Source organism: Rousettus aegyptiacus, unplaced genomic scaffold, assembly GCF_014176215.1.
Source record: "Rousettus aegyptiacus isolate mRouAeg1 unplaced genomic scaffold, mRouAeg1.p scaffold_m13_p_9, whole genome shotgun sequence".
Classification (NCBI taxonomy): Eukaryota; Metazoa; Chordata; class Mammalia; order Chiroptera; family Pteropodidae; genus Rousettus; species Rousettus aegyptiacus.
The window spans coordinates 10673599-10686370 of record NW_023416312.1 but is presented as its reverse complement, the minus strand read 5'-3'; the positions used below and the strand labels follow the sequence as shown (position 1 = coordinate 10686370).

The 12772-nt window shown below is 34.4% G+C and overlaps 1 protein-coding gene and 1 pseudogene across 6 annotated transcripts in view; both read right to left on the bottom strand.

Annotated features, from left to right (window-relative positions):
* Positions 1 to 293: 293 nt before the first annotated feature.
* Positions 294 to 12772, bottom strand: part of CUNHXorf58 (chromosome unknown CXorf58 homolog) — a 34288-nt gene continuing 21809 nt past the window's right edge. For 3 of the 6 annotated variants that reach the window (XM_036227134.1, XM_036227132.1, XM_036227135.1), the window contains 2 exons: positions 9403 to 12509; positions 294 to 4160 (listed from right to left, as the gene is read on the bottom strand). In XM_036227134.1, coding sequence (XP_036083027.1) covers positions 12333 to 12509 — 177 coding nt within the window. In that variant the 3' untranslated portion in view covers positions 294 to 4160; positions 9403 to 12332. The remainder of the gene's footprint in view (positions 4161 to 9402; positions 12510 to 12772) is intronic. The other 3 variants (XM_016165748.2, XM_016165731.2, XM_036227133.1) reach the window with 3 other exon arrangements.
* LOC118608111 lies at positions 10176 to 10331 on the bottom strand (annotated as a pseudogene).

Here is a 12772-nt window from a genome sequence, read left to right as displayed (position 1 = left end):
GAGTTTATATAATAAAAAAGTGATCATTTAAATTGGAAATGCGAAGGATATTATAAACATCCAGATAAAACTAAAAAGAAAATTATAGAGTTATAAGATTATCTGATCTCAGAACCTAAGCAGAGTTGGGTCTGGTTAGTACTTGGATGGGAGACCACCTAGGAAGACCAGGTGTTGTAGGCATAAAAAAAAATGATAAAAAAATAAGGGATTGTAAGCTGAAAAGGTCCTTGCAATCTATGAGGTCAACCAAGGGTTGCCTCGCCTAAAAAGAAAAAAAGAAGATTCTCTGAATAAATTACCAATATATGACAAAAATACAAAATGATAAAAAATATTAATTATAGGTTAAGAGAAATAGATCATAGGGAAGGTCCAATATATGTTCTAACTGGAGTTCTAGAAGTAGAAAAGAATGATAACAGAGGAAAAGGCAATAACAAAGAGATAATGTTTCAGAAAGTACAAAAGACACAAATCTTCAGATGCAGAAACCCAAGAATTCCAACTAGGATAATTAAAATAAATCCACACATAAACACATAGTAATAAAACTTTAGAATACAAAAGATAAGCAGAAGACTTTCCAGTAACAGTAGACAGAAGACAATGAAATAATATCTTTGAAGTGGCAAGAAAAATAACTATCAACCTAGAATTTTACCCAGCAAATACACTTTTATGAATGTGAGTGAAATAAAAATATTTTCAGACATCATTAAAATAATTTTTAAAGAACACATCCCAGAAGGAATCTAGAAGAAATATCTAGGACATAAAAAGGAATAGTGAGCAATATTCGACATTGTACTGAAAGTCCTGGCCAGTGAAAAAAGAGGCAAGAAAAAGAAGTAAAGGTAACAGATATCAAAAAAGAAGAAATAAAACAGTTTCTATTGGCAAATAACCTGTCCACGTAGAAAAACCCAGAGTCAACCAAAAAACTACTAGAACCAGTAAGTGAGTTTATCCAGGTCATAGGACACGAGGTCAATATACAAAAATCCATTGTATTTCTGTATACTAGCAATAAACAATTGGAAATTTAAAATGTAAAATAACACTGTTTACAAGAGCACCAGAAACATGAAATCCTTAGGTATGATCCTAACAAAATATGTACAAGATATGTATGCTGAAAATTATAAAACATCGATGAAAGAAATCAAAGAAGACCTAAATACATAATGATGCACTGTCTTCATAAATTGGAAGACTCACTGTTAAGATGCGTGTGGTAGGCAGCCTTTAACATGGCCCCTAATGATCCCTGCTTTCTGGTATTCACACCCTTGTATAACTCTCACCCCTTGAGTGTAGGCTACACCTAGTCATGTATTTCTAATGAACAGGATATAGCAAAAATGATGTCACTTCTCAGGTTAGGTTGCAAATAGTCTGTAGTTTTTATCTTGAGCACTCTCTCACTCTCTTGCTCTGAGGAAAGCTAGCTGCCATGATGTGTGGTGCTCTACAGAGAGGCCCACAGGTCAAGAAGCTGAGGGAGACTTCCAGCCAGCAGCCTTCAGGGAACTGAATTTTTCCAACAGCCACATGAATGAGTTTGGAAGCAGAACATCCCCCACTTGAGCCTTCGATACAGCCCTGGATGATAACTTGATTGTAACCTAGTGAAAGGCCTTAAGGCAGAGGCACCCAGCTATGCTGTACCCAGATTCCTGACCCACAGAATCTGTGAGATAATAAATATTTGATATTGCAACTGCTTAATTTTGGGCTAATTTGTTTTCGCAGTAATAGATAATACAATAGTAACGCTTGCCAAATAGATGGATAAATTCTATGTAATCCCAAGCAAAATTCCAGAAAGACTATATTGTAGAAGTGGTCGAGCTGACTTTAAAATTAACATGGTAAAGCAAAGGAGCTTAAACAGTCCAAAAAAACAAACAAACAAACCAGTTTTGACAAAGAACAACAAAGCTAGAGGACTCACAGTGCCTAATTTCAAGATGTAATGGCTAGAGTAAACAAGAGAGTGTGGTATTGGCAAAAAGATAAACCCACAGATCCACGGAATAGAATGGAGAGTCTAGAAGTAAACCCACATATATATGGTCAATTGATTTTTGACAAAGGTACAAAGACAATTTTTAGAAAAATAATCTCTTCAACAAATGTTGCTGAAACCACTGAACATATGCAAAACAAACAAAAGAACCTCACTGTATACTTCATATCATGCACACAAATAAACTAAGCATAGGTCATAGACCTAGATGTAAAACCGAAAACAATAAAACTTCTAGAAGAAAAAAGGAAGGAAATTCTTGTAGCCTAGGTTAGACAAAGATTTTTATCTCTGACGATAAAAGAACAATCCATAAAAAACTGATAAATTGGACTTCACCAAAATTCTGCTTTTGAGAAACACTGTTATGAAAAAGAAAAAGGCAAACCACGGTCTGAGAAAAATATTTTCAAAACACGTATCTGATCAAGGAATTGTAAGCAGAATACACAACGAACTCTCAAAATTCAATAAGAACACAAATACTCAGCTAAAAAATGGTCAAAATACTTGAACAGACACTTTACTAAAGAAGATGTATGGATGACAGAAAGCATAAGAAAAGGTGCTCAACATCATTAGTCATTAGGGAATGCAAATTAAAACAATATGAAATACCACTCCACTCCCTCTAGAACAGCTAAGATTAAAAAGACTGATAATATCAAGTGAAAAGCAAGGATGTGAGCAACTAGAACTCTCATAGGTTGCTGGTGGGAATGCTAAATGTTGTAGCCATTTTGGAAAAAGTTTGACAGTTCCTTACAAAGTTAAACATACATATGCTGAATAATGGCCTCCTAAATATGCCCACATTTTAATCCCTGGCATTTGTGAAAGTTCCTTTACATGATAAAAGGAACAAATTGCAGATGTGATTGAGTTAAGGCTATTGGAATGAGATTATCCTGGATTATCTTCATGGGCCTGAAGTAATCACAATGGTCCCTATAAGAGGGACATAAGAGGAGTCAGAGTAAGAGAAGGTGATATGATGATGGAAGCAGAGATTGGAGTGATGAACTTTGAAGATGGAAGAAGGGGCCTCCATTCATCCTCCCATATTCCACTTGAAGAAGTAATTCAAGTGGCCACTAGAAGCTGAAAAAGGCAAGGAAAAAAGTTCTCTCCTCAGAGCCTCCAGAAGGAATCAGCCCTACTGACACTTTGATTTTAGCCACTGATGACTCGTTTTGGACTTCTGACCTCCATAACTGCAAGAGAATAAATTCGTGTTGTTTTAAGCCACTACTTTTGTGGTAAATTGTTATAGCAGCAACGGGAAACTCATACAACTTTCCAGACCACTCAGCAATCTCACTTTTAGATATTTACCCAAGAGAATGAGTGTTTAGACAAAACCCTGCATGCAAATGTGTATGGTAGCTTTATTCATAATTGTGAAAAACTGGACAGAACCCAGATATCCTTCAACTAGTGGGTGGATAAATAAACTGCGGTACATCAACAAAATGGAATAATATTCCGCATTAAAAAGAATGAGCTACTGATACATGTAATAACGTGGAAGGATCTCAAATGCATTATGGTAAGTGAAAGAAGCTAGGCTCAAAAATCTACACACCTGTGTGGCTCATATGACATTCTGGGAAAAGACAAACTACAAAGACAGAATAAGTAGGGATCAGTGATTTCCAGAGGCAGGGGGTAAAGGCTGTACAGAAATATCCATAAGAGCATTATTCTTAACAGTCAAACAGTGAAAACTGTTCTGGTTGTCCATCGACTGATGGATAAATAAAATGTGGTACATCCATACAATAGAAGGTACTAAAACAAACAAACAAACAAACAAACAAACAAAAAAAGTGTGTTAGTTACTGGGGAAGTAAGACAAGGAAGGCAAGGCAGCCAATAGAGAGCATCATAAGGCCATTACCACTTTTGGTGACTGGAATTTACTCGTGCTGGGGAAAGTCTGAGAACCAGGATAAAACACACATATATGTCTCAGTTACTCCACAAATGACTGAAGGAGCTGGGATATCTGTACATCAACTTCTCTCAGGCACTGACTCAGAGCTGCTTCTGAGGGGCATAAATTCCTGGCACTTCCGGCTTGCTGTGTAGAGCGCTCCACGGTAGAAAGCCCTAAACAAAAGTAAGTCTGCTTACCAAAAACAAAAACAAAAAACAATAGTTTTACCAGTTGGTCTCAATATTTATTCCTTTTCTAGGTTTTGTATTTGTCTCTTAATTTACTCTTCTCTGTTTTTTGTACTTCCCTATCTCTCTATGTTGACAATTTACAAAATCACATTTTCCCAGGTTTCAATTTAAAAAGTAGTTTGCCATTAGTACATTCCAGTGATCTTCCTAATAATGCCATTGAATACGAATACAGAATTTTACGGGTAAGAAAATAAACAGTGGTCAGGGGCTAGTAAGTTGGAAGTAAGGTTGTACACAATAAAGTGGTAAAGGTGAGGTGATATGTGTGGTGTATCTATAGCACCTTCCACAGCTGGGGAGAGGAACTACATTTTGGAGACAGAGAAGCTACCTTCCAGAACCTTCCAGAAAAAGATGTGTATGATTTTAGAAAGGAGATATGAATATCATGATTTAATTTATTCCAGAATTACTCAAACTATAGAAATATATTCCTGGGGGTGACACTGTAAAATTTTTGTCAAAAATAATATTCCTTTGATGCTGTGCCTTCAGAAATAATCTGTGAAGGCAAAAAGGGATTGGTGATGCATAGGTCTTTGTACAGAGCATTTTCATTCGTTTTAAATTAATGCAAACCTGAATATTATTATCTGATTCTATTTTCTTTGGCATGTTAAAAAAATGATATTAACTTATTTGTGTTAAATGAGAAAGTATTCTGAATGAGAAATAAAGTAATGGATTGCATGCTGAAAATAACCTATGAATTAAATATTTAAAAGTTTCTCAAGAGATGATGTCATAATAAAACTCCCTGGAACACATAGTATAATGGTTCTTAGCCATAGAGTTCCAGAAATGCTGATCCAACAACTTTTAACACTGGAGGCTATTTATAGAAACACATAGCAATTATTGATCCAAAATAAGCTTGGGTTGTGTTTGATTCTTTCATAATATTCCGTGATGGAATGGTATAATTTTTGGTATTTATTTTTTTTTAGTCTGGTCCATAACCATCATTATCTTGATTATTTCTCATTTACAAGTTTCTCATATCTCTGCGAATGTTGGAGAATTTTGGAGAATACAATTTGACAGGTTAATTTTAATGCCAAAGACTGTCATAATTTAATATTACCAGGAAGAAATGAATATTCACTTTTCCAAAAATACAGAAGGAAATGACTTACTTTTGGAGAACTTTAAAAATGACACATATGAATATTTTAAACTTAATGTCATTTCTATGAGTCACAGCTGAATAAAATACTGTAAATTTATAGAGTAGGGCTGAAAATTTTTAGTTTTTGGGCAATCTTCATTCTTTCATATCTTCCTGGTCCACAGATTTGAGCATCTCGCCTTACTTCTAAGCAAAGAATTAGTAATAAAGGTGAAGAAAGTTCTCATTATTAAAACTTCCTTAATTTTATAAACATAATACATATAACATAAAATGTTCAATAGTACACTATGAGAATAAGCCACAAAACTATTTTAAATTAAACTACACTTTCAATAATTTAGCCAAGTTCTATTCATGAACAGGAAGCCTTGATGTTTGATTTTAAGCAAATTAACATTTCTCCAAGTTGCCAATATTATTCTAGGAATAATTAACATTAGTTAGGGAGACTATATTATTGGTTCATCATAGGAAAAAGTTGTAGTGAGCATCAAGTTATAGAATCATCATATTCTGTGTTCTTTTTTAAATTTAGGGTTCTGATTATTTAGAAACATGTAATAAAACTTTCTCCTCTTTTTTAAAAAAATCCTTTATTGCTGAGTTCCTACAAACCATTCCTATGAAATTTGCAATCATTGTCAGTGGTGCTTGGTAAATGTACCATTATTAAAACCAGCCCTGAAAACCAGGTTTCTGTACAAATGGTTATGCAATTAATAATTTCCTCAGGAAGGCATCGCTGCACTACTTCTATGTTATTATCGGGAGTCCCTTTGTCAGTTAATATATATTTCACACATAAGGCATAACACTTTTGGAGATGCCTTCTGAGTTGGTGACCAAGTTAAGGTTATAGAAGTGAACTATAACAGTGTGTCCCTCAAGAAGATTCTGTCAGTTGCCTGAAATAATGAAAGTCCTTAAAAATTATTTTGTATTCTTATAGCATCCCTTCAGGCATGCAATAAATGTTCAACATATATTTGCTGAATCTGTGTTTTTGTTGTGGTCGTTGTTGTTCATAATAAAGAATGAGTCTCTAGATCCACATACCAATGTACAGGAAATAGAGGCCAGAAAAACATGTTAAGCTACCCCAGAGGGATTCAATCAGCAAAGTCCAGATCACGGGAGATGCTGCAGAAAAACAATCCAGTTTTGTCCACTAATTGTAAAAAGGGGGAAAAATGAGGTAGACAGGGAACCTACAGATTAAAAAGAGGTAAAAGCCATATAAAAATAATGGGTGAAATTAAACCATAGTCTTTATGGATGCATACTTAGGCGATGAAACTATAAAGTACTAAAGTGATTACCGTAAAAGTCAGAGGTACGGTTACTCTTAGGAGAGGAGGAGTAGATGGAGAGCTGCTGGGGTGGGCAGCCACGGTCCTTTTTCTTATATGGATGGTATTTACGTAGGTCTCTTGCCTTATAATAATTCATTAAACTCCATATTTGCTTTATACGGTTTTTCTATTTAGATGAGTTATACTTACTAAAAAAGTTTAAGAAATAAGCAAGAACTGCATATGTTTTCAAGTTACCAACATATCACAACAGACAGATATAATAGATACAAAAAACATCAAGATCATAGATCATGTAAAATGTAGTAAAATGATTAGGAAGTGATGAATTTTGAGTAACTGTGCTTTAAATATAATAGCTTACTTAATTGTAAGTTTATACAATTTAATTTTTAGTAATGGCCATATTTAACAACTGGCTCACAAAATTCCTGGAAATTCAACAAGCAGCTTGAACGAGCTATGGATGACTTGTTCCAGCATGCTCCTACATGCATCCCAACAATTCTCTTGCTTTCTTGTATTTAAAAAAAATTGTTTTTAAAGTCAAATGCATACTTGCATGGAGTTTTAAAAGTCAAACGATTCTACAATAACTGTTATAAAATCCACTAGACTCTGCTCCTCTTTACCCCATATTCTGATCCTTAGAGGCACCCATTTCAATTCTTTTAATGGATTCTGTCTTTACACAGCTGTCTTCTTATAAAGACACCAGTCCTACTGGATTAGGGGCCCACCCTGCTCCAGCATGACCTCATCTTAACTACATCTGCAACAACTCTGTTTCCAAATAAGGTCACATTCTGAGGTTCTAGGGGTTAGGGCTTCAACTTATCTTTTCCAGAGGAGAGGGGAAGGGACTTGGTGTTCTAATTACTTCTTAAACAAATATTCAGCCAATTCCTTCCTCTTCACCCCTCACTTCCAAAGATAATCTCTTTGCTGTTGTCAATTCCTGAGTCTTCTGACGGACCCATGGTGTGAACGGGCTTCCTTCTTAGCTTTCCTCGAGGCCAGTTTAAGACACTGTTTTCTCAGATCTGCTACATCAACTACCATTCATAAATTTTCCAACTTACAAAATTTTGCTGCTCTTTTCTCTGATCTCTTTTATCATTGAAGCTTTCTGCCTTAAAAAATCTCTTTACTGTTATTTCAGTGAGGTTTGAAGGGGGAGCAGAGACTAAGATAAATATTCAAGCCAGCATTTTTAGCCAGAAGTTCTACATGTATCTTCATTCTCTCCTTCTCAAGTGGTACCTTCTTTATTAATTCTCCTGCATCTCAAACCACATCAAAACTCTTAAGGGTAAGAATTTCTCTAATTCCTATATATGTAACTAGTGGAGGGATAGAGAGAGAGAGAGGATAGGAAGAGAGAGAGTCAGATTTGGCTGATTGAAAGCCCAAACTCTATGATACCACTCTGTCTCCATGAAGTGAACAAACAAACATCAATGTAGTACTCACCACTCGACAAGAGAATGGCTGGAAAGCAATCTGACAATGCATACAAAATGTTTAAAATCTCTGATGAAGTTAAGTAGTGCTGCTTTCAAGATTTTATCTTAAGGATATAATTCAACAGAATGAGGTGACCACATGGACTTTCACTTGTGAGAAAATGGGACACTAAATATTCTGAAAAACCATCCCACTGCAAAAACATAGACGCCCTAGCTAAAATACAAAAACAAAACAAAAACTCCCATATTTTAAAAGGTATAGTTGAGCTTATAAAAGAAGGAAAACCCTCAGGAGTGAAAAATAATGAGAGAGCTACAAATTAGCATTGTAAGTGACTGATGACCCTGAGCACATTCATCACTCCCAGGAACCTAAAGTCTCGGGTTTTAATGACCTCGTGATGTCATGTATGTGGGAGACATGATCTTGGCCTCAGATAAGGTAGGAAATTGGAACTGAGACCTCTGCATAAACACGGACTTACAAAGGACAGTAAGGGAAAACAAAATGGAAGATAGGAGAGAGAGAATGTGGGAAAATCAACTTTCTTCGGTATAACTGGAGAACGCAAAATACAAAGAGAAAATCTTTAAATTTGCCAGAGAGAAAAAGAGATCATCTAAAAGGAACAACAACTAGACTGGCAGTAATAGTGGAACGATAACTTCAGATTGCTGAGAGAAAACCACTGTCTATGCAGAATTTGGTATCTACTTAAATTATGCATTTAAGAATAGGGGTGAAGACATTTGCAGAAAACCCCAAACTGAAAGAGTTATCACTGAAAGACGCTCATTAAAGGCACTTCTAAGAGTATACATCAGGATAAAGAAAAATGATCCCAGAAGGAAAGTTTGAGATTTATAAAACAACAATAACGTCTAATTTGGAGGTTAAAAACAAAATGGTGCTAAAATAGTGGATAACAATAACTTTTAAGACAAGAGGATGGTGACTAGCATTCTAATGCCCTTGGATGGATTTTTTTTTGGGGGGGGGGTTGGGGGGGTAGAGCTATTTTGATTTAGACTTTAAGTACACATGCTAAAATTTAAGAGTAACCACTAAGAATAGAAGTAGAGTGTATAACTTCCAAAATAATAAAGGGGGAAGTGTGGAATCAAAAGAACAATCTGAAAGAAAACAGGAAAGTGGGGAAAAGACATAGAAAAAAGTAGGACAAATAACAAAATAAAACGGTAAAGATAATTTCATATATCAACAATTAAAATCATAATAAAGTGTAAATGGTCTAAATTTACCAGTTAAAAGAATGATATCCTCAAATTGGATCAAAACAAAACAATCCAGATATTTGCTGTATCCTAGAGAAAACCTAAAATACAAAGACATGGTATATCAGAATAATTGATGTTAGCTGCTATAATGAACAATCTCTAAGATTACCAGGGCTTAACAAAGCAAACTTTATTTCTTACTCACATCGCAGTTCTTCAGGTCAGGTTGCTGCTCAGGCTGTCACTCCTTCAATCAGCAACAAAGGAATCTGTGATCCTTCAATCCTAGTTCTATCATCTGGTAGTTCTTTGCCTCAAGCCATGTGAACAGGGGAGAGAGTACATAGAAAGCCATGCATGACATTTGAGGGGCCAAGCCTAGAAGTGGCATACATCACTACTGCCCACGTTCCTCCGGTGGTCCCAACCTAACTGCAAAATGAGCTGGGAAATGTAGTCTTGTGTTCCCAGGGAGAGGAAATGGAATTAGTGAGCATCTAGTCAATCTCTGACATATACAAAAGTTGAAAATAAGAAAAGATGCAAAAGGATATGCCAGGCAGATGCTAACCAGAAGCTACAGAAGCTCTGCTTAAATTGGACAAAATAGTCTTCAAGGCAAAATGCATTTTTACATAATTACATAAACAGATTCAAGTCACCAGGAAGAGACACTGATTCTGAAATTATATGTGTATATAGTGATACCTTTGAATAACATAAAGCAAACATTGATAGAATTATGAGAAACTGACAAGTCCACCATCATAGATTTTAACATATACCCTTCTCAGTAATTGATAGCACACAGACCAAAAATTAGTAGCATGTAGAAAATATAATACAATTAACAAGCTTGATCAAAAGAACATGTATAGGAAAAAGTTTTCAATCAGCAATAATTGTGCCGTGGATAAACCTCATTGGCTACGATACTGCCACTGTGCAAAGCTGAAGACAAAGGGCAAGTATAGAATCTTGTATCCACCTACAGAGAATGTACATTTTTCTTCCCCTGTATTGGATGCTTTCTTTTCTTCCTTGAGAGTACAAAAAACATCTATCCAAACTGACCCTATACTTGTCTATAAAGCCAGTCTCAACAAATTTCCAAGAATCAGCATCATATAAATCATGTTTTCTAATTACACTGCAATTAAGTTAAAAATAAATAAAAGATAGTCAAAAGAAAAAAAACATGTAAGAAGAAGTTCACTCTAGCATTAATTACTTACAATAGTGAAAAATTAGAATCACTGAAATATCCAATGACATGGGTATGGTTAAGTAAATTATGCCTCATCAACCCAATACTCTATTATGTGGCCATTAAAAATTATTTTTAAGTGAACTATGTTGAAGATACAGTATTAAGTGAAAAATTTAAATCTATATATTACTCATGATTACGTGAAAATGTGTACATTTGACAGATTAGAAAGGTATAATCAAATGAAAGCAGTTGTTATAGTGATGAGATTATATATAATTCTACTTTTAAAAGGATTTTCTGATATAGTTATATGCATTATATGCATGTTTGATATGCATTAAAAGAATCAATAGAAGACATGATCTCTGGCAACTGATGCTAGTTATGCCTTAATAGCAATTATCCCTTTCTTTTATAACAATAGAATTTTAGTTTGGTACATAACCACCCAAAAGAAGAGTACATTTCCCAGCCTCCCTTGTGGCTAGGCATTATGATGAGACAAGGTCATAGCTAATGAAATATGAGAAGTGGCTGCCCTTAAATGTAAAGTCTGTCCTTCTTTTGTCTTTTTCTTCATCTTGTTACCTGAAATCTCCCTTAGTTTTGTTATTGCACATACTATGGGTGGGCTGAATCTGATATGCACTTGATTAAAATAGGGACTGCTTCTCAATTTAACAAATGAGAATATGTGTGACTCGTGCTATAAATACGTGTTTTCTATTCAACCAATGTCTAGTACAAGCTCTGAAAACAAGGGGATTATGCATCCTAGTTTTGGATAGCAAATGATATATTAATATTGAAGAGTACATGTTAATGTTAAATATATTCTAGTGGGAATCATACACATTTACTTCAATATTCTTTATCATTTAAGAGAATGTTTTAGCAGAAGATGAGATCCATTTATAAGCTGCTCTGCCTGACTTAAATCAGTAATCAATCTCCACATTTTGAATGTTGAATAAAATTAAAAATTATATTTTAAAAGTTAAATAATGCATTTTGTTTAATTATCACAACCTCTGGTAAGGTTTGATATAATCCAATAGCCTGGTTCACAAAAATTATCAATAATGTGTATTATATCAGGAATGAGAATTTATCAATTCAAAAGAAAATAGATAAATATTACTCAAAACAGTCTTCATACTTGATAAATATCCAAAGTACAACATGAAAGCAGATGCAACATTCTGTCCCAAGTGCTTACAAGGCTCAATAATGATTAGGTATGCTATGTCACGCTGACTGTAGCAACAAATTCATTATTATTTTTATTATAATTCAGAATAGGTCAATCACAAGCTGTTCTATAAAAACAACATGCTGCTAAAAGAAAGATACTGGAGTCTGACTTGACAGCAGCCTTTTATTTTGCAAATTCTAATATTTATGCTAAGCATGGCCTGCTCAAATATTTTTAAAAATGAAGGAAAATTGAAATTGAATTAAAGTTCTAGGGACTAATTTGCTCATCATTTTTTGAACACAACTGTATATGGCTAGTTGGAGGGCATCTAGTTGAAATAATTTATTCAGATTAAAATTCTATCAGTAAAAAATATTTGTACCTATGGTAATATAAAAGGCTTAAAAGTCTGTGACGCATTTGGTTAAAAGAGCACACTGAGGTCTTATTTATATTTTGTTTTCCTTTAGTACTCATATTCATCATCTAAAGACAGCCAAGCAAATTGTTAAATAACTTGGTTTTCTGTCAATTAGCTGTGCATTAACACGATGAAGAATGATGAACACGCAAGTCTTGACACCAGGTAAATAATCCCTTTTTCTTTTTCCCTAATTTGTCACTTGACTTGAGTTCTTTAATTTTCACAATTTCAAAAGATGAGGTGGAGAAGACAACCGTCTTTTGTGGCTTTGCACCTTGTGCATCTGTTTGTGGTTCCTAGGTAGAATGAGAAATAAAAGCAGATAGTGTTTTATATTTGTTTTTTACTACTTTATGTTTTTATATTTGACTGTTTATAGCTAGCCTCATCTCAAAAAATTTTATAGCACATTTTTTAAAAAATTACAAAGTAGTACACGAATACACATTCATTGTAAATATTCTTACAACGTAGGAGTGTACTGAGGCAGACTTTACACAGTATAGCTTTTAATAAGTTCAAATAGAAATGACTTCCACTTTAAGAAAAGCACCATTAG